Raw genomic sequence first — 18,252 nt, forward strand, 5'->3', positions numbered from 1 at the left:
ACTGGAAGTCCTGGCACAGTCAAGGAACTATGATGTCATTGGAATAACAGAGACTTGGTGAGATAACTCACATGACTGGAGTACTGTCATGGATGGATATAAACTGTTCAGGAAGGACAGGCAGGGCAGAAAAGGTCAGGGAGTTGCTTTGTATGTAAGAGAGGAGTATGACTGCTCAGAGCTCCGGTATGAAACTGCAGAAAAACATGAGAGTCTCTGGATTAAGTTTAGAAGTGTGAGCAACAAGGGTGATGTCGTGGTGGGAGTCTGCTATAGACCACCAGACCAGGGGGATGAGGTGGACGAGGCTTTCTTCCGGCAACTAGCAGAAGTTACTAGATCGCAGGCCCTGGTTCTCATGGGAGACTTTAATCACCCTGATATCTGCTGGGAGAGCAATACAGCGGTGCACAGACAATCCAGTAAGTTTTTGGAAAGTGTAGGGGACAATTTCCTGGAGCAAGTGTTGGAGGAACCAACTAGGGGCAGAACTCTTCTAGACCTACTGCTCACAAACCGGGAAGAATTAGTAGGGGAAGCAAAAGTGGAAGGGGACCTGGGAGGCAGTGACCATGAGATGGTCGAGTTCAGGATCCTGACACAAGGAAGAAAGGAGAGCAGCAGAATACGGACCCTGGACTTCAGAAAAGCAGACTTTGACTCCCTCAGGGAACTGATGGGCAGGATCCCCTGGGAGAATAACATGAGGGGGAAAGGAGTCCAGGAGAGCTGGCTGTAATTTAAAGAATCCTTATTGAGGTTGCAGGAAAAAAACATCCCAATGTGTAGAAAGAATAGTAAATATGGCAGGCGACCAGCTTGGCTAAACAGTGAAATCCTCGCTGATCTTAAAAGCAAAAAAGAAGCTTACAAGAAGTGGAAGATTGGACAAATGACCAGGGAGGAATATAAAAATATTGCTCAGGCATGCAGGAGTGAAATCAGGAAGGCTAAATCACACTTGGAGTTGCAGCTAGCAAGAGATGTTAAGAGTAACAAGAAGGGTTTCTTCAGGTATGTTAGCAACAAGAAGAAAGTCAAGGAAAGTGTGAGCCCCTTACTGACTGAGAGAGGCAACCTAGTGACAGAGGATGTGGAAAAAGCTAATGTACTCAATGATTTTTTTGCCTCTGTCTTCACGAACAAGGTCAGCTCCCAGACTGCTGCACTGGGCAGCACAGTATGGGGAGAAGGTGACCAGCCCTCTGTGGAGAAAGAAGTGGTTCGGGACTATTTAGAAAAACTGGACGAGCACAAGTCCATGGGACCGGATGCGCTGCATCCGCGGGTGCTAAAGGAGTTGGTGGATGTGATTGCAGAGCCATTGGCCATTATCTTTGAAAACTCATGGCGATCGGGGGAGGTCCCGGATGACTGGAAAAAGGCTAATGTAGTGCCCATCTTTAAAAAACGGAAGAAGGAGGATCCGGGGAACTACAGGCCAGTCAGCCTCACTTCAGTCCCTGGAAAAATCATGGAGCAGGTCCTGAAGGAATCAATTCTGAAGCACTTAGAAAAGAGGAAAGTGATCAGGAACAGTCAGCATGGATTCACCAAGGGCAAGTCATGCCTGACCAACCTAATTACCTTCTATGCGGAGATAACTGGCTGTGTGGATGAGGGGAAAGCAGTGGATGTGTTATTCCTTGACTTTAGCAAAGCTTTTGATACGGTCTCCCACAGTATTCTTGCCAGCAAGTTAAAGAAGTATGGGCTGGATGAATGGACTATAAGGTGGATAGAAAGCTGGCTAGATTGTCGGGCTCAACGGGTAGTGATCAATGGCTCCATGTCTAGTTGGCAGCCGGTTTCAAGCGGAGTGCCCCAAGGGTCAGTCCTGGGGTCGGTTTTGTTCAATATCTTCATTAATGATCTGGAGGACAGCGTGGACTGCACTCTCAGCAAGTTTGCAGATGACACTAAACTGGGAGGAGTGGTAGATACGCTGGAGGGTAGGGATAGGATACAGAGGGACCTAGACAAATTAGAGGATTGGGCCAAAAGAAACCTGATGAGGTCCAACAAGGACAAGTGCAGAGTCCTGCACTTAGAATGGAAGAATTCCATTCACTGTTACAGATTAGGGACCGAGTGGCTAGGCAGCAGTTCTGCAGAAAAGGACCTAGGGGTTACAATGGACGAGAAGCTGGATATGAGTCAACAGTGTGCCCTTGTTGCCAAGAAGGCTAACGGCATTTTGGGCTGTATAAGTAGGGGCATTGCCAGCAGATCGAGGGACGTGATCGTTCCCCTCTATTCAACATTGGTGAGGCCTCACCTGGAGTATTGTGTCCAGTTTTGGGCCCCACACTACAAGAAGGATGTGGAAAAATTGGAAAGAGTCCAGCGGAGGGCAACAAAAATGATTAGGGGTCTGGAGCACATGAGTTATGAGGAGAGGCTGAGGGAACTGGGATTGTTTAGTCTGCAGAAGAGAAGAAAGGGGGGGGGGATTTGATAGCTGCTTTCAACTACCTGAAAGGGGGTTCCAAAGAGGATGGATCTAGACTGTTCTCAGTGGTACCAGATGACAGAACAAGGAGTAATGGTCTCAAGTTGCAGTGGGGGAGGTTTAGGTTGGATATTAGGAAAAACTTTTTCACTAGGAGGGTGATGAAGCACTGGAATGGGTTACCTAGGGAGGTGGTGGAATCTCTTTCCTTAGAGGTTTTTAAGGTCAGGCTTGACAAAGCCCTGGCTGGGATGATTTAGTTGGGATTAGGTCCTGCTTTGAGCAGGGGGTTGGACTAGATGACCTCCTGAGGTCCCTTCCAACCCTGATATTCTATGATTCTATGATTCTATGATATATGTAACTCCAAGCCTTCTGCCTGGGATCTAAGAGCCATGGTGAATGCAATCTGAGATGACTTTTTTAACTGATTCTTCTTATTGCATAGCACAAAGTTGTGAGGATCTGAATAAGCACGAATTGGAGTATCAGTGTGAATGGAGATATAACAGCTGTGGACCTGCCTGCCCTATAACATGCCAGCACTTTGAACCTGTGGTGTGCCCTCTGCAATGTGTAGAAGGATGCCATGTGAACTGTCCTGAAGGTAAACCCACTGTCTTCTTTACACAGTTAGTCAGCATTTCCTGCTCAGCTCTTATCACTTACTGGTATCTTTGTACTTCCCCCCCCCGCCCCGGAACGTTGCATGAAATGTTTTTTTTTAAGACTGGAAATAAGCAGATTTGTAAGATCAATGGCTGTGAAATTTTCATATGCAAAAGTTAAATCTTTAACAATCTTACTGGTATGCTTGCATCATTGTTTCCATCAAGGTAAGAAGGCGGTGACCAGATGTTCCAGTTTACTAGGCTCATCCTGGTTTTCTGGAGATGTCCGGAATGATTATATTGAAACCAGGGTTTTGACCAGATCTCAGTGGAATCCTAGGGCATCTCACCTGGACTTAACTTCCTGTGTCCCATATTGTTCCTGTTTTCTGTGCTCCACTGGCCACACAGTTAGAAATCTCCCTCTACACCTTTCAGCTGTTCGAAGTCAGGAATTAGGAGTGAAACCCACTCTTGGGTTAGAACTTCTGAGAGGCACACAGTGCATTGAGGCCATGGAGGCTCTGGATGGACATTAGGGAATGGAGAGAAACATTGTGGGCAGAGACAGCAGAGCCTTTAAAGGAGGATGGTGCAGGGAGTGAGAGAGGAAGATAGGAGGAGAGCAAGGAAGGCAGGGGAAGGGAATAGAAATCAAAGAAGGGAAGGAAGAATAAAGAGGAGGAAGAAAGATTTAAAAAAAGGAGGGGAGAGGGAAAGTGAGAAAGGGTGCAGACAGGGCCGGCTCTGGCTTTTTTGCCGCCCCAGGCAAAAAAGCCTCCGGCCACCCCCCCCCCCAGCGGGGGGGGGGGGGGGGAGGGCGGCCGGAGCCCCGGGGGAAGGGCGGCGAGCCCCGGCCGGGGCTCCGCTCTCCCCCCGGCGGCCAGAGCGCAGGGGCCAGAGCGCCGGGGGGAGGGCGGCCAGAGCGCCGGGGGGAGGGCAGCGAGCCCGGCCGTGGCCGCGCTCTCCCCGGCGGCCGGAGCGCCGCGCCGCCCCCCTCCAGGTGCCGCCCCAAGCACAAGCTTAGTGGGCTGGTGCCTGGAGCCGGCCCTGGGTGCAGAGGACAAAATGAGATAGAAAATTGAGAAGAATAAGTCAGAAGGGCAGAGAGTTGAGGAGAGGAGGAAACTATGTATTGTAGGACCAACAACCACAAAACCAATCCATCCCCCCCACCAAGTCCCCTGTATGCACACAGAGCAGAGCTATCAATCCAGGGAGTAGTGAGAGCAGAATCCACTAGGTACATCTTTATGTAGTATGGTGTTTAGCACTTAAATATCAGGGCAGGTCCACACTACTGCTTCAGTCGATCTAACTTGCATCACACAGGCCTGTGAAAAAGACACCCCCGTGAGCAACACAAGTTACAGTGACCTAAGCGGTGTCCACACGGTTCTATGTCGGCGGGAGCTGCTCTCCCACCAATACAGCTTCCGCCTCTCACGAGGGTGGATAATTATGCCGATGGGAGTGCGCTCTCCCATTGGCATACAGCATCTTCACCAGATGCTCTACAGCAGCGCAGGTGCATCGGTGCAGCTGGGCTGATGTAGAGCTTCTAGTGTAGACCTGCCCTTAGAGTGACAGATGCACTAGTAATACCTAAGATGAATAGTCATAATGGAGAGAAAATGATAAATCACCCTACAAGGATGCAGTAAAAAATGCCCAAAGGGACCAAGAAAAATCAGTAATGTGGATGTAAAAGGGTAAATGCCATTTTCTTCTGGCACACCTGGTTTTTAGTCTAAAAATATATTCACCCTGTGTGTAGCATGAGCTACTGCATATACTATGCACTGGTGTTAGTATCTCAATAAAAATGCTATGGAAGAAAATAAAGATTTACTTGGTGTCAAACTAACAGCTAGTTTAATATGAAGAGCATGTTCTGAACCTTTGAGCCCAATCCAAGTATCATTGATCTTGTCATATTTTTAAAGCTGCTAAATACAACGATCAGCTTAACATCTGCTTTGCAACTTATGAAACCCTGCTGTGCTGTTTTAAAATAGGAAAAATACTTGATGAACTATCCCAGTCATGTATTGATCCAGAAAGCTGTCCTGTATGTATATTAGAAGGTGCCAGGATCCCCCATGGAAAGAGGGTTGTTTTGAACAAAGATGATGATGAACATTGTCTATCATGGTAAGATATAGATTTTTATTCAACACGAGTGCATTCTCATGAATATACTGTGAATATAGTTTTGAATGTACTATTAGGGGCCTGAATATGATGCCCTTTTTCATGCACCATAGAACCTGAAATTTTTAAACAAGACTAAAGGTATTAGGCACACAAATTCTATTGAAATTCAATGGGAATGAGGTATAAAACTCCATAAGGTTGCTTTGAAAAACCTAGCCCTACTCCACGAGTGATCCTGTTGACTCCATTTTTGGAATAAGATACTATTCAACATGAGTAAGGTATCAGAATTTGGCCCTATCTCAATACTTTAAAATCCTATATAAAGTTAAGGATATGAATGTGTGATCTCTCTAGAACGCCACCAAGACTAGTAGGTGCTGGGAGGTTATGCTTTGTAATTGGAAAAGTAACTTCCCCAAGATTTACTGAAGGTATTCTAGAGCCCAGTCCTGTAAGTACATGCCACCAGGCTTAATGAAGTCAATGGGATCATGCATGGTAGGGTAAGCACTATGCAGAATCAGGGCCTTACATTGCTTTGAGGGAGGAACTCATTATTTTTGTGTCCTGTACAGTAGCAAGGTGCATAAAAGTGTGAATTTAGCTCTCTAGCATCCATAATTTTGGCATTCTTCAGATACCCAGCCCTTTGATGGATGGATACTTCCATTAGTCAGGCATAGTGCTGTAAATATAAGAAAGTTTTCCACAACATAATTTGCCCACATTTAATAGAAGTGGATGTAGATCTGCAAAAACTATGGGCTCAGACTAAAACCCTAGATCCAAACACCCTGAACATTTTGGAAGTTCAGTCTGGGTCTGAACTTTGAATCTCTGGCCTGTCACTGGTAGTAACCAACTCTGTTTTATAAGCCCCATGGAGTTGGTTCTCTTATGTTGATTAATTAAGTAATGTATTTTCTTTTAACAGTATAAATTGCAAGCCCTGAATTCCATCAAAAGGTCAAAAATGCATCTACGTAAACCAGTTCCCTAATTTTCACAATACTTAATAATAATTTATCTTTAATGCTAATACACTAACCACCACTCACATAAGGTTTTAGAACATTATGTAAACTTACCTCACTAGGGAAACATCTTTGCACGTAGCTGTCACCTAATTTAGATGCCTACACCATCTGTACAAACAATAGAAAATATTGTACAAAAATGAATTTTATAGCAAATATCCAAAGGAAATTGGAATCTCATTCACAAAATATTGCATTAGGATTAAAATAATAAATCATATATGTTACAATATGCTAAATGCCAAAGGGAGTTGTGTATTCTTCAATTAAGAAACTAAAAGCAACGTGAAAGAACACAGCCTTGGGAGAGCTTGAATTTGGATGTCACATTTAAAGTGCTGTTTTGCTCTGAAAAAATGGCATCTTCTTACTTAGTAGTCTGCTCCCTGGATTGCTTTCATTAGTGAAGAAAATAAGTGTTTACTGCCCATCATTCTAGTTAACAGTGAAAAGCTGGCATGGCTCAGAGGGAAGAGGCTGGAATCCCTCCCTTCACATGCATATTCAACAGAATTGTTTACTAAGTTCCAAACAGTTATGCTTGTGCAACCACATTGAAGACAGCAAAATTTCAGAGGAGCCATTGAGGAAAGAGTTTGGCCGGCCCAAGGAAGCTGGTGATAATGTGTGAGAAGGAAAGAATTCAGCTTGTCTCTCAGATCCCGGGTTGGAATTTGAAGCTCTGACAGTTAGGAAAAAGCAGATCTTTTACTTATAAACTGTACACATTTGCTCATTGAAATCATTGAAATATGACAAAGGTGGAACCACAAGATTCAATTTTTAGAGCAAATTTTCAGAGCAAAACCATAATTTAAAGAGTATGGACCAGTTTCTGATCTCAGTTACTTCACTGTAAATCCCGAGTAACTCCACTGAAGTTATGTTTTGTCCTTGATCCCACACAGTATAGACAGCTCTCATTGCCTGGAGTTGTGAGCTAGAAGAGTGTCGCTCCTCTGTTTTAACAGTGGGGGGAAATGCCAGCAGTGTCTCCATAGTGCTATCTTACATACTGTGGTGATGGGAGCTCTAGAAATAACTTGAGAGAGATTACAAAAGTATTTGAATCCAAAAAGTGCTTTGTTTCTGGTCCTGCTCGATTCTGAGGTTTGGCATACCTCTAATTTTTGCCAGACTGTTTTGTCCATCACTACTATGAATGATCTGAGTGGTTTTGGAGCCATTCAATTGTGCCCTTCATAGCGGAGATTACTGAGGAATCCTGCTCAGTGTATTCTGTGCATTATCAAATATCCCCAGTGCATCTGATTCAATGGGTAAAGAATTTTGAAAATACCATAGTTATAGCGTTAATAAATGTAAAACCAAACCAAGAACCTCCCAGCTGCCCAGATTCTTCAGAAAATCCTGAATTTTCTCCATCTTTTCTAGTGTCTTTTGTATTTCTGGAGGGACAAATGCCATTTCACACATTTTCCCTACTCTGTGTCTCCTACTGTCCAATAGACTTGGAAAAATGCATTGAGTGGTACTCCACTAGCCTGTGCTTGGGTTCAGGAGTGCTCCTTCCTCAGTCAGGCAGAGCAAAGAGCACAGAACAGATGGATTTGGCAATGTAGAAGCTGCTGAAGACACGCTAAGGGAGCACAAGCAATCTCCTGCAAGGCTGTAGATATGGGAGACGGGCAGTAGATGGGAAAACTTATGGGGGAGAGAGAAAGGTGAAGAGAGAGGAGTAAGGGAGAAATGGAGGCCCATAAAGAAAGTGGAAAAAAGGACGGGAACATGCAGAGGAGGCAAAAGTGGGAATGTGCCAATGGATATGAGTGGAGGGGAAGATTTGGAAGAGAAGAGGAGTAAGGAAAGAGAGTAGGAGTAAGGAAGAGAGGGCAGCTCCTACTTTTTTTGAGAGAAGGGAAGAGAAAAGGGACTGAGAGAAAGAGAGAAGAAAAGAGCTAGAAGAATTTTAGTACAGGGAAGAGGAGAAAAATAAGGTAAAATAAAAAATACAGGAGCAAAATACACATGGCAAAATCTAAAGTCAAGATAATAAGAAAAAGGCAATGTGTGTGAGAGAGAAATAAGAGTAATAATAAGATCTAAAAACACAGGAAGGGGAGCAAAGGGATCCAGGTGAATTTAATTGATTTCATAATGACAATGGCAAAAGGCCATTAGAATTGGATGATTTTCTATGTATGAAACTTCAGTTTAAGATTTCAGGTGTGAACAAACCCATGACATGAGGCACAGTCCAGAGGGGCTTGGTCTTCACTCTGGAAAAAAAGGTGTGTTCTTAATTCGAGTTAGCCAACTTCAGTGAACTAACCTGAGGTATAATCCTCGTGAAGACAAGGCAGTGTGCAGTTTTCACATGAGTTAGCAGGTCAAGGTAAACCCTTGACTCCCTCAAAGTCCTTAACTCAGCATGCTAACTCATGTTCAATTACAAACTGCCTTGTCTTCACGAGGATTTTACCTCTAGTTAGTTCACTCAAGTTAAATAACTCAAGTTAAGAATAAACCTTTTTTCCTAGTGAAGATACAACCAGAGGGTGCAAACCAAATCTACTGGCCATGTTCACCAGAAGTGATGCCTACAAATCCCAGTGACTTCTATGTAGCTCTCCACTTGGTGTCATGTTTCCATGATATGACGAATGTTCAGTCAAAAACAGCTGGGGAAAAGACATTTATCTAATAAACTTAGTACTTTTCACATGCTTCCTGCATGCATACATTAGTGTATTTCCATAAGTAATGATTCCATTATTGGGTGTCCCAGGATTGCTGCAGGAATAAGGAGATTTTCCCACTATGCACAATTTGCCATGTAGCACCATTGGTGGCAGTTTTCTTTCCTCTGAAGCAACAATCATAGAGTACTGAGCAAGGAACTTGATAGTCTGGATAGTCCATAGATCCAATCTGGCATGGCAAATTATATGTTCATGCTGACTTGCTTGTTTACTCATTTCTATATAAGATATAACTGTATTAAATCAGGGGTGGTGTATTGTTATCAAAGTTCATTTTACCGCTAGCTTTTTGGTGGTTCTTGCAGTCACTGTGAAGGAAAGAACTTAACATGTAGTGCCTGTGAGTCAGAAGAGAGAGAGGAAGAAATCATTATACCAACACCAGTTGCTACAGAAGAAACAGATATAGACATAGGGACACGTGTATACTCCTGCAGCAAAATGATGGACCTGGCCTTTCTGATGGATGGTTCCAACAAACTCTCAGAAAAGGACTTTGAACTGTTAAAAGCTTTCATAATTAGCATGATGGAAAAACTCCACATCTCCCAAAAGAAAATCCGAGTGTCAATTCTGGAATACCGCACTGGCTCCAACATCTATCTTGGGCTCAAAGATATTAAAACACAATCTCAGATGAGGAAAATTGTCCAAAACATAAAATACACTGGTGGAGAAGTTGCCTCTGCCACTGAAGTGCTTAAATATATTGTATTCCATGTGTTTGGAAAGGCACCAAGGACAAATGCTGCCAGAATTGCTCTGTTGTTGACAGCCAGCAAGTCTCCAGGAAATATTCAGCGCATCCTCACTCTTCTGCAAAAGAAGAAAGTCACAGTAATACCAGTAGGAATTGGACCGTCTATTAGTATGGAGCAAATCAAGCTAATTGAAAGGCAGTGGCCAGAAAACAAGGCCTTCATAATGAACAATGTACAGGAGTTAATGGAAAACAGGGATGAAATAATCAATTACCTGTGTGATCTTGTACCTGAAGAAAGTGATGTGTTAACAACTACCACCCAAAAACCTATTACAATCTCGCCCCGGGCAGCTACTGTGACGGTACGCTATCCAGTCTGGGAGTCCACGAGATTAGCTATGACCCCATTGCCAAGTAAAGAGATTTCCAAAGTGCTTGATATAGCTTTTGTTGTTGAAGGGTCTGAAAAAGTAGGAGAGGAGAACTTCAATATAATCAAGAGTTTCATTGCAAAAGTTATCAGAGAAATGGACATAGGAGAAGAAACCATTCATATTACTATCATACAGTACTCGTACACTGTCACCGTTGAGTACTCCTTCAGTGAAGCACAGTCAAAGCAAGACATTATTGAGGTGGTGAAGAAGATACAGTACCAAGGCGGGAATGCCACCAACACTGGAAATGCCCTCAGCTATGTCTCTGAACACACATTTACCACAGACAATGGAGGCAGGGGACAAGTGCCACACTTAGTGTACATGGTAACTGCAAACCCTGCCACTGATGTCATCTCACGTGTTGCAAATGGCATAAATGTGATCCCTATAGGTATTACCCCCAATGTGAACATTCAAGAGCTTGAGAAGATCAGTCAACGGCACACCCCAATAATCATAGAGGGTTATAACAAACTTATTCGAGAAGCACCTGACTCAGTGTTGAAAACGTGCTGCTCAAGTAAATCCAGATTGCCCTCAGAACCTCCAGGTAAAGTTGGATATATTTTCTACGTATTTTCTTTCTCATCAGGCTTTCTCTGGAATCAGGGATGGATTCTGCTTTGCATGTTGCTGTCCAAGTTGATCGGAGTGGGGGTGGAAGGTGAACTTAGGGTCATAGAAATGTAGGACTGGAAAGGACCTTGAGAAGTTATCAAGTCCAGCCCCCTGTGCTGAGGCAGGACCAAGTAAACCTAGACCATCCCTGACAGGTGTTAGCCCAACCGGTTTTTAAAAACCTCCAGTGATGGGGATTCCACAACCTTCCTTGGAAACCTATTCCAGAGCTTAACTACCTTTATAGTTAGAACGTTTTTCCTAATATCTAACCGAAATCTCCCTTACTGCAGATTAGGCTCATTGCTTCTTTCCCTACCTTCAGTGGACATGGAGAACAAATTATCACTGTCCTCTTTATAACAGCCCTTTACTATTTGAAGACTGTTAATAGGTCCCTCCTCAGTCTTTTGTTTCTAAATGTGCCCAGTTTTTTTTAACCTTTCCTCATAAGTCAGGTTTTCTGAAACTTTTATCACTTTTGTTGCTCTCCTCTGGACTCTCTCCAATTTGTCCATATTTTTCCTAAAGTGTGGTGTTCAGAATTGGACACAGCACTCCAGCTGAGGCCTCACCAGTGCAAAATTCAGCAGGACAACTAGCTCCTGTCTCTTACATACAGTGCTCTGTTAATACACCCCAGAATTACATTAGTCTTTTTTGCAACTGCATCACATTGCTCATATTCAATTTGTGATCCACTATAACCCTCAGATCCCTTTCAGCAATACCACCACCTAGCTAGTTGTTCTCCATTTTTAGTTGTGTATTTGATTTTTTTCCCTTCCTAAGTAAAGTGCTTTGTCCTTGTCTTTATTGAATTTCATCTTGTTGAATTCAGACCAATTTTCTAATTTGTCAAGGTCAATTCGGAATTCTAATTCTGTCTTCAAAAGTGCTTGCAACCCCACCTGCTTGGTTTTATCCACAAATTATAGAAGCATACTCTCCACTCTATTATTCAAGTCATTAATGAAAATATTGAATTGTACCAGACCTAGGATTGACCCCTACGGGACTACATTAGATATGCCCTCCCAATTTGACAGTGAACTGTTGTTGAATATGGTCTTTCAACCACTTGTGCACTCACCTTATAGTAAATTCATCTAGATCACATTTCCCTAGGTTGCTTATGAGAATGTCACGTGGGACTGTCAAAAGCCTTACTAAAATCAAGATACATCACATCTAATGCTTCTTCCCTATCCAGTCAACCAGTAATCCTGTCAAAGAAGGAAATTAGGTTGGTTTGGCATGATTTGTTCTTGACAGATGCTATGCTGGTTATTCCTTTTAACCCTATGGTACTGGAGGTGCTTACAAATTGATTGTTAATAATTTGTTCCAGTATCTTTCTGGGTATCAAAGTTAGACTGACTGGTCTAAAATTCCCCAGGTCCTCTTTGTTCCCCTTTTAAAGATAGGTATTATGTTTGTCCTTCTGTAGTCCTCTGGGACCTCATCTGTCTTTCAGGAGTTCTCAAAGATAAGTGTTAATAGTTCTGAGATTGCTTCAACTAGTCCCTTAAGTACCCTAGGAGGAATGTCATCAGGATCTGCTGACTTGAATATATCTAACTTATCTAAACATTCTTTAACCTATTCTTTCTTGCATTTCTTGACCCTTGTTGTTAATATTAATTGTGTTGTGAATCTGGTCAACATTAACCTTTTTAGTGAAGACTGAAGCAAAATAGGCATTAAACCCTTCAGTCTTCTTGATGTCATCAGTTATTATCTTTCCTTTCCCGTTAAGTACAGGATCTACACTTTCCTTCATCCTTCTCTTGTTCTGAATATATTTAAAGAACCTCTTCTGGTTACCTTTTAAGTCCCTTGCTAAGTGTAATTCATTTTGTGCCTTAGCCTTCATTCTTGTGCTGTTCTTTTGTACACCTCCTTAGTAATTTGTCCATGTTTAGACATTTTATAGGATTCCTTTTTGATTTTCAGGTCATTAAAGAATAGCTGATGGACCCATATTGTTTTCATCTGCCTGCCCATCAGAGGTTAAAATCACTTCCTCTCTCTGCTTCTAGGTTTGATTATTTCACCATGAAACTTTTGTGAATCATAGAAATGTAAAAAGCAACAGAGAGTCCTGTGGCACCGTAAGACTAACAGATGTATTGGAGCATAAGCTTTCGTGGGTGAATACCCACTTCGTCAGACGCATAGAAATGTAGGGCTGGAAGAGACCTCAAGAGTTCATCTACTTCATCCCCCATTGAGGCAGGGTTAAATGTACCTATACCATCCCTCATAGGTAACCTGTTGTTAAAAGCCCCCAGTGATAGGGATTCCACAGTCTCCCTACATAACTTGTTCCAGTACTTAACTATCCTTATAGTTAGAAAGTTTTTTCTAATATTTAACTTAAATCTCTTGTGCTGCAAACTAAACCAATTTCTACTTCTCCTACCCGTAGTGGCCACAGAGAACAATTGATCACTGTCTTCTTTACAACAACCCTTTAAATATTTGGAGACTCTTACCATGTTCCCCCTCAGCCTTTTCTTCTCTAGACAAAACATGCCCAGTTCTTTCAACCCTTCTTCATAGGTCAGATTTTCTACACCTCTTATCATTTTTGTTGCTGTCCTCTGGACTGTCTCTAGTTTGTCCACATCTCTTCTGAAAGTGTGGTGCTCAAAAATGGACCTGGCATATCAGCTGAGGCCTCACCACTGCCAAGTAAAGCAAAACCTCAAAGATTTGTTGGATTCAGGAATGTTCATGAGATGTCCTACTTGGAGACCTGGGGGGCAAAGCTATCATGTTGAACATACAACTTAGTATGTTTTGACATAGAGGAAGTTACTGCTTGTATCAACAGAACACCGCCCCACTGTTTTCCCAAACTCCAGTTGTCTACTGTCCTTTTCCTTCCATCTTCCTTTCCTTATTCAGCAGACGCTTGGTATGGCTATCTTATATAAGAAGCCTTTTTATATTCTTTTCAGAACCTTGCAGCAGACCAATGGATATCATGTTTCTTCTGGATGGAAGTTCCAGTGTTGGAGCATCAGAGTTTGAGGAAATGAAAAGTTTTGTAAAAGCATTTATTGAAAACTATGGCATCAGTAAGTAAATAGCCCTTTAACTCTAACACAGTTTTCTTTTACTCTTGCTTTGTTTGTGTAAGGGCCATGACAGTATTGACCCTGATACTTTAGACATACACCCCGATTTAAACCAAAAAAAAAAAAAAAAGTGTTGAAGCTTAAATTTCAATGTATGAGTGATCCCCTGGATTTCAGTTGGCTCCCATTCTAGTGACCGTGTCCAAGGAGGATGAGGAACATCCTGGTGTGGTGTCTGTTGAAATTTAAGCTGTTTCTTTTGTCAAGATACAGGAAGTGGTGCACTTGGTTCCAGTACTGGTGGGTCAGAATCATATCCATCCTGGCTGATAACTAGTGGGAATGTCCTGACTACATTCTTGAGGGAGGGGGATAATATCTTGTTTCAAGAGGGCAAGTGTCATGAACCCACAGGTCTCAAACCTGGGTCCGCAGGGTTCCCAGGCAACTGTTGCTGCCTTATTCCCACCCAAGCGGAGAGACCAGGAAACCTGAAGCCACAACAGGCTGGCCTTCCTGGGCCCTGAGTGGAGGAGTAGCAGGACCTCTGATTGGTCAGAGTTTCCTATTTAAACCCAAGAAAGGCACAGGAAGTTGTCTGCACACCTGGGCTCTACCTGGCTGCTATATTGGACCATGCCTTGCCTGACTCCTGAAGCTGGCTTCCTTGCCATGCTTCTGGTTCCTGCTTTCCTGACCTGTTTCTGGTTCCTGCCTTGTTCCTGATCCTTGACCATGGTCTCCAACTCTCGCTTGAGCCCTTGGCATGGCTCCTGACTCTGATTCCAGCCACTAGACACGCTGCTTATGTCCCAGTCCTGACAACATGATTCCCTCCCATGCTTAGGTGCATGGATCTATTGCTTGAAAAGTTTGGTCTTGATGTGAACATCTTGGCTAAATACCACCAGTCTCTTTAATCTACCATGGAATCAGGGCACAGGAGAGAATGGGACCCAAACTACAACTCCCATAAGGTAATGAACTGTTAGGGAAATGCAGTTTGAACTGATTCAAACAAAACGTTTCAGGTTGGTTCAGCAAAACAAAATATTCCTGTGTGGGTCAAACTGACACAATAAAAAAATTCATTTAAATTTTTCTCAATGGAATTTTTTTTATCAACACTGAGATTCTTTTTCCCCGTGGAAAACTTCAATTTTCTGGAAACTGCATTTTCCTTCAGAAAATCATTCTGATGGAAAATTCCCAACCAGCTCTACTTAATATAAAGTGTGACTTCAGATTTATTTTTAAATTGTTCAGATGGACTGTCTTTTATTTATATCATTTGTCTTCTGCTTTCCGCTTCAGGCAATACCTCGACTCAAGTGTCGGTTCTCCAGTATGCAAGGGCAAACACCCTCGAAATTTCATGGAACATGCCACAAGAGAGTAAAAATCTTCTAAATAGGGTGAGCTCAATTCAGCAAAGAGAGCAAGGTCCCAGCAAACTAGGTAAGTGATTGTGTGAATGTGTGTGGGGGAGGTGGGAACAATTTTAAATGTAGGTTGATCCTAAACACTATCTTGGACATTAGCGACACAAGATGGGTGAGGTAATATCTGTTATTGGTCCAACTTCTGACCTGAAGAAGAGCTCGGTGTAAGCTCGAAAGTAAGTGTCTCTCACCAGTGGAAGTTGGTCCAATAAAAGATATTACCTCACCCAGCTTCTCTTTCTACTATCCTGGGACTGACACAGCTACAACAACACTGCATACTATCTTGGACAGATGGTTCTGTGCTAGTGTGGTGCACTAGGAATATATTCTTTCATAATTCATTCAAGTTATATGTTGATTTATGGGCAAGGAGTTTCAGTTTACTCTAAAACGTGTCTGTCTAAGAGTTGCAAAGGTCATAGTGTACCACACTTTACACTGGAAAGGAGATGATGACTTTCTTTATTCCTTAGAATAGTTCTCAGTATTCATGTGTTATGTATCTCTCAGGCAAGTGAAGGAAAATGGTAATTTAGGATTTAGATCATCACCAATTTGTCAGCTTCAATGACTTCCACAAAACTGTACCCAGAAACATGTCTGTTAGTCCTAATATTCCTGGGTAACCCAAATTCCCCTATGGTCCTGGGAAGACTGTGTAAGCTTTCCAGTTGTAGGTTCAACAAATGCAAATTATATTACAATATATCAGGCCTTTGACCAAATACTCTGAGAATTTCATTCTTCTGGACTGGAACCACATTCTGTCTGGCAGCCATCAAGCATCAGGGTCCTATAAGAGCAGAGAAGTGTACAGATTTTAGGGTCTTTGGCCTACTTCATCCTGTAAAGAGTTATTGCTATAGAAAAGTGAGAAATAAAACCTGACCTCCATAGTTCGCAGGAGGATTGGCTATGATTGCTTTCTCAGCCTGGAGAAATAAAAATACCAGATGGCTGATGAGACTTCTACAAGCTCTTTGTGGGAGAAATTGTTATATTCAGATAGATAAGTTTCATGAAGTCTCCTATGTAATGTATAGTAAGCTACAGAGGCTAGTAGGATAAGCAACGAAAACATGGTCCTGTCCTGGGGAGAGGAGATGGACTGGGAGATGCATTACACAGTTGCCAGTGACTTGTTTATTTCTCATTGGAAGGCACTCAGATACCACAATGAGGGAGGTGGTCTGAGACCCTGAATGGAATAGAAATCGCTCCTCCCAAGCAAGTAAAGTCAGTCACTGTGGTCTTGATCCTGCATCCCAGAACATTTAATAAGCATCCATGAGTCAGGACTAGAAGGCTCAGTGCTCTTGGGAAATACATGAGCACTCAGCTCAGTCTGCCAGTGTTCAGGCTTCTGGAAACATTCAGGCTGCCTAAAAGATTTGGACACCTCAATTTGGGTGTTAAAATCCATTAGGTGGCTGTGACAAAGTTCCTCCTCTATCTTGGTGGGTCCTGTGCTTATTGGCGGATTTTCTTGCCTCAGAGATTCACCATGTGGGTTGGGGAACAGCCCAGAGGCCTTCCCCTCTGGAAGAACCCACAGTCCAGGTCAATTGGGAGGTTTGGGGGAAACCCGGGCCCGCCCTCTACTCCGGGTTCCAGCCCAGGGCCCTGTGGACTGCAGCTGTCTATAGTGCCTACTGTAACAGGTGCATGACAGCTACAACTCCCTGGGCTACTTTCCCATGGCCTCCTCCAAACACCTTCCTTATTCTCACCACAGGACCTTCCTCCTGGTGTCTGATAACGCTTGTGCTCCTCAGTCCTCCAGCAGCACACCCTCTCACTCTCAGCTCCTTGTGCCTCTTGCTCCCAGCTCCTCACACTCACACCACAAACTGAAGTGAGCTCCTTTTTTAAAACCCAGGTGCCCTGATTAGCCTGCCTTAATTGATTCTAGCAGCTTCTTCTTAATTGGCTCCAGGTGTCCTAATTAGCCTGCCTGCCTTAACTGGTTCTAGCAGGTTCCTGATTACTCTAGTGCAGCCCCTGCTCTGGTCACTCAGGGAACAGAAAACTACTCATCCAGTGACCAGTATATTTGCCCTCTACCAGACTCCTGTACACCACTGGTCTGGGTCTGTCACAGTGGCTTTGAAAATCTCATCCTTCGTTCATCCTGGGCATGCTCAAGGGTTTAATACATCAACCAGCATTGTCACTCCAATACTAGCATTGCTGCTTCTAATTTGCATAGTCTCTCCCATACTCAAAACATGATCCTGTGCAATCCTTACGCCCATACCATTGTGAGTAGTCCCTTTACAGTCAGTGGGGGTATTTGTGTCAGGAACAGCTGCAGGATTGGTCCCTATGGTAAAACTCTCTTTGCTTAGGCCCTTGCATAGTTCCAGGTAGCTTGTTTGATGACGCTCAGGGTGTGAACTACATGCATGATAACTCTTTAGTGTTCCTACAATTTACAAACAGCTAGCTGTATCAAAGCTGCAGAGCTGGGGGCATGTCGCAGGTTGGCAGGGCCACACTTGCAGAGGTTTCAGTGTATTTGTAGTAAGGGTTCCAATCCCTCATAGAGTGGATGTGGTTTTATTAAAAGGGGGAGCTTTGCCACATCCTGTTATTTACCTTTACAGTAATATTTCCTGTTCTCAGAATGTGGGGGAAAATAGGAGTGTGGGGGTTCATAAGCAGGAGACAGGGACAGAGGTAGGAACTAAAAGTCAGGAGCTGGAAGATGGGAGGAGACAGGCAGGAGCAGTGGTAGGAGTCAGGGGTACAGGATAGGAGGAAGGTGTGCGGGGTGAGGGGGGAAAACCAGGAAGAGGTGGGAGTTGGAAAGGAGTAAAAAAGTAGTAGGGGGACTGGGGCAGGAGCTGGGGGGATAGCAGCAGTGATGAAGGGATATGAGCAGAATAGGACAGGGAGATGCTAGGGGAATGGGGGTAAAGGGATCTGCACTCACTAGACCATAATCCCCTACAGGAAGAGTGAACACACTGTTCCT

The 18,252-nt window shown here is 43.4% G+C and overlaps 1 protein-coding gene across 1 annotated transcript in view; it reads left to right on the top strand.

Moving 5' to 3' along the window:
* The window catches only part of VWF (von Willebrand factor), a 241,098-nt gene that overhangs the window by 121,720 nt on the left and 101,126 nt on the right, over positions 1–18,252 (top strand). Inside the window, exons 25-29 of the mRNA XM_065410272.1 lie at positions 2,901–3,059; positions 5,082–5,217; positions 9,289–10,676; positions 13,711–13,830; positions 15,145–15,288. Coding sequence (XP_065266344.1) covers positions 2,901–3,059; positions 5,082–5,217; positions 9,289–10,676; positions 13,711–13,830; positions 15,145–15,288 — 1,947 coding nt within the window. The remainder of the gene's footprint in view (positions 1–2,900; positions 3,060–5,081; positions 5,218–9,288; positions 10,677–13,710; positions 13,831–15,144; positions 15,289–18,252) is intronic.

Source organism: Emys orbicularis, chromosome 1 (assembly GCF_028017835.1).
Source record: "Emys orbicularis isolate rEmyOrb1 chromosome 1, rEmyOrb1.hap1, whole genome shotgun sequence".
NCBI lineage: Eukaryota > Metazoa > Chordata > Testudines > Emydidae > Emys > Emys orbicularis.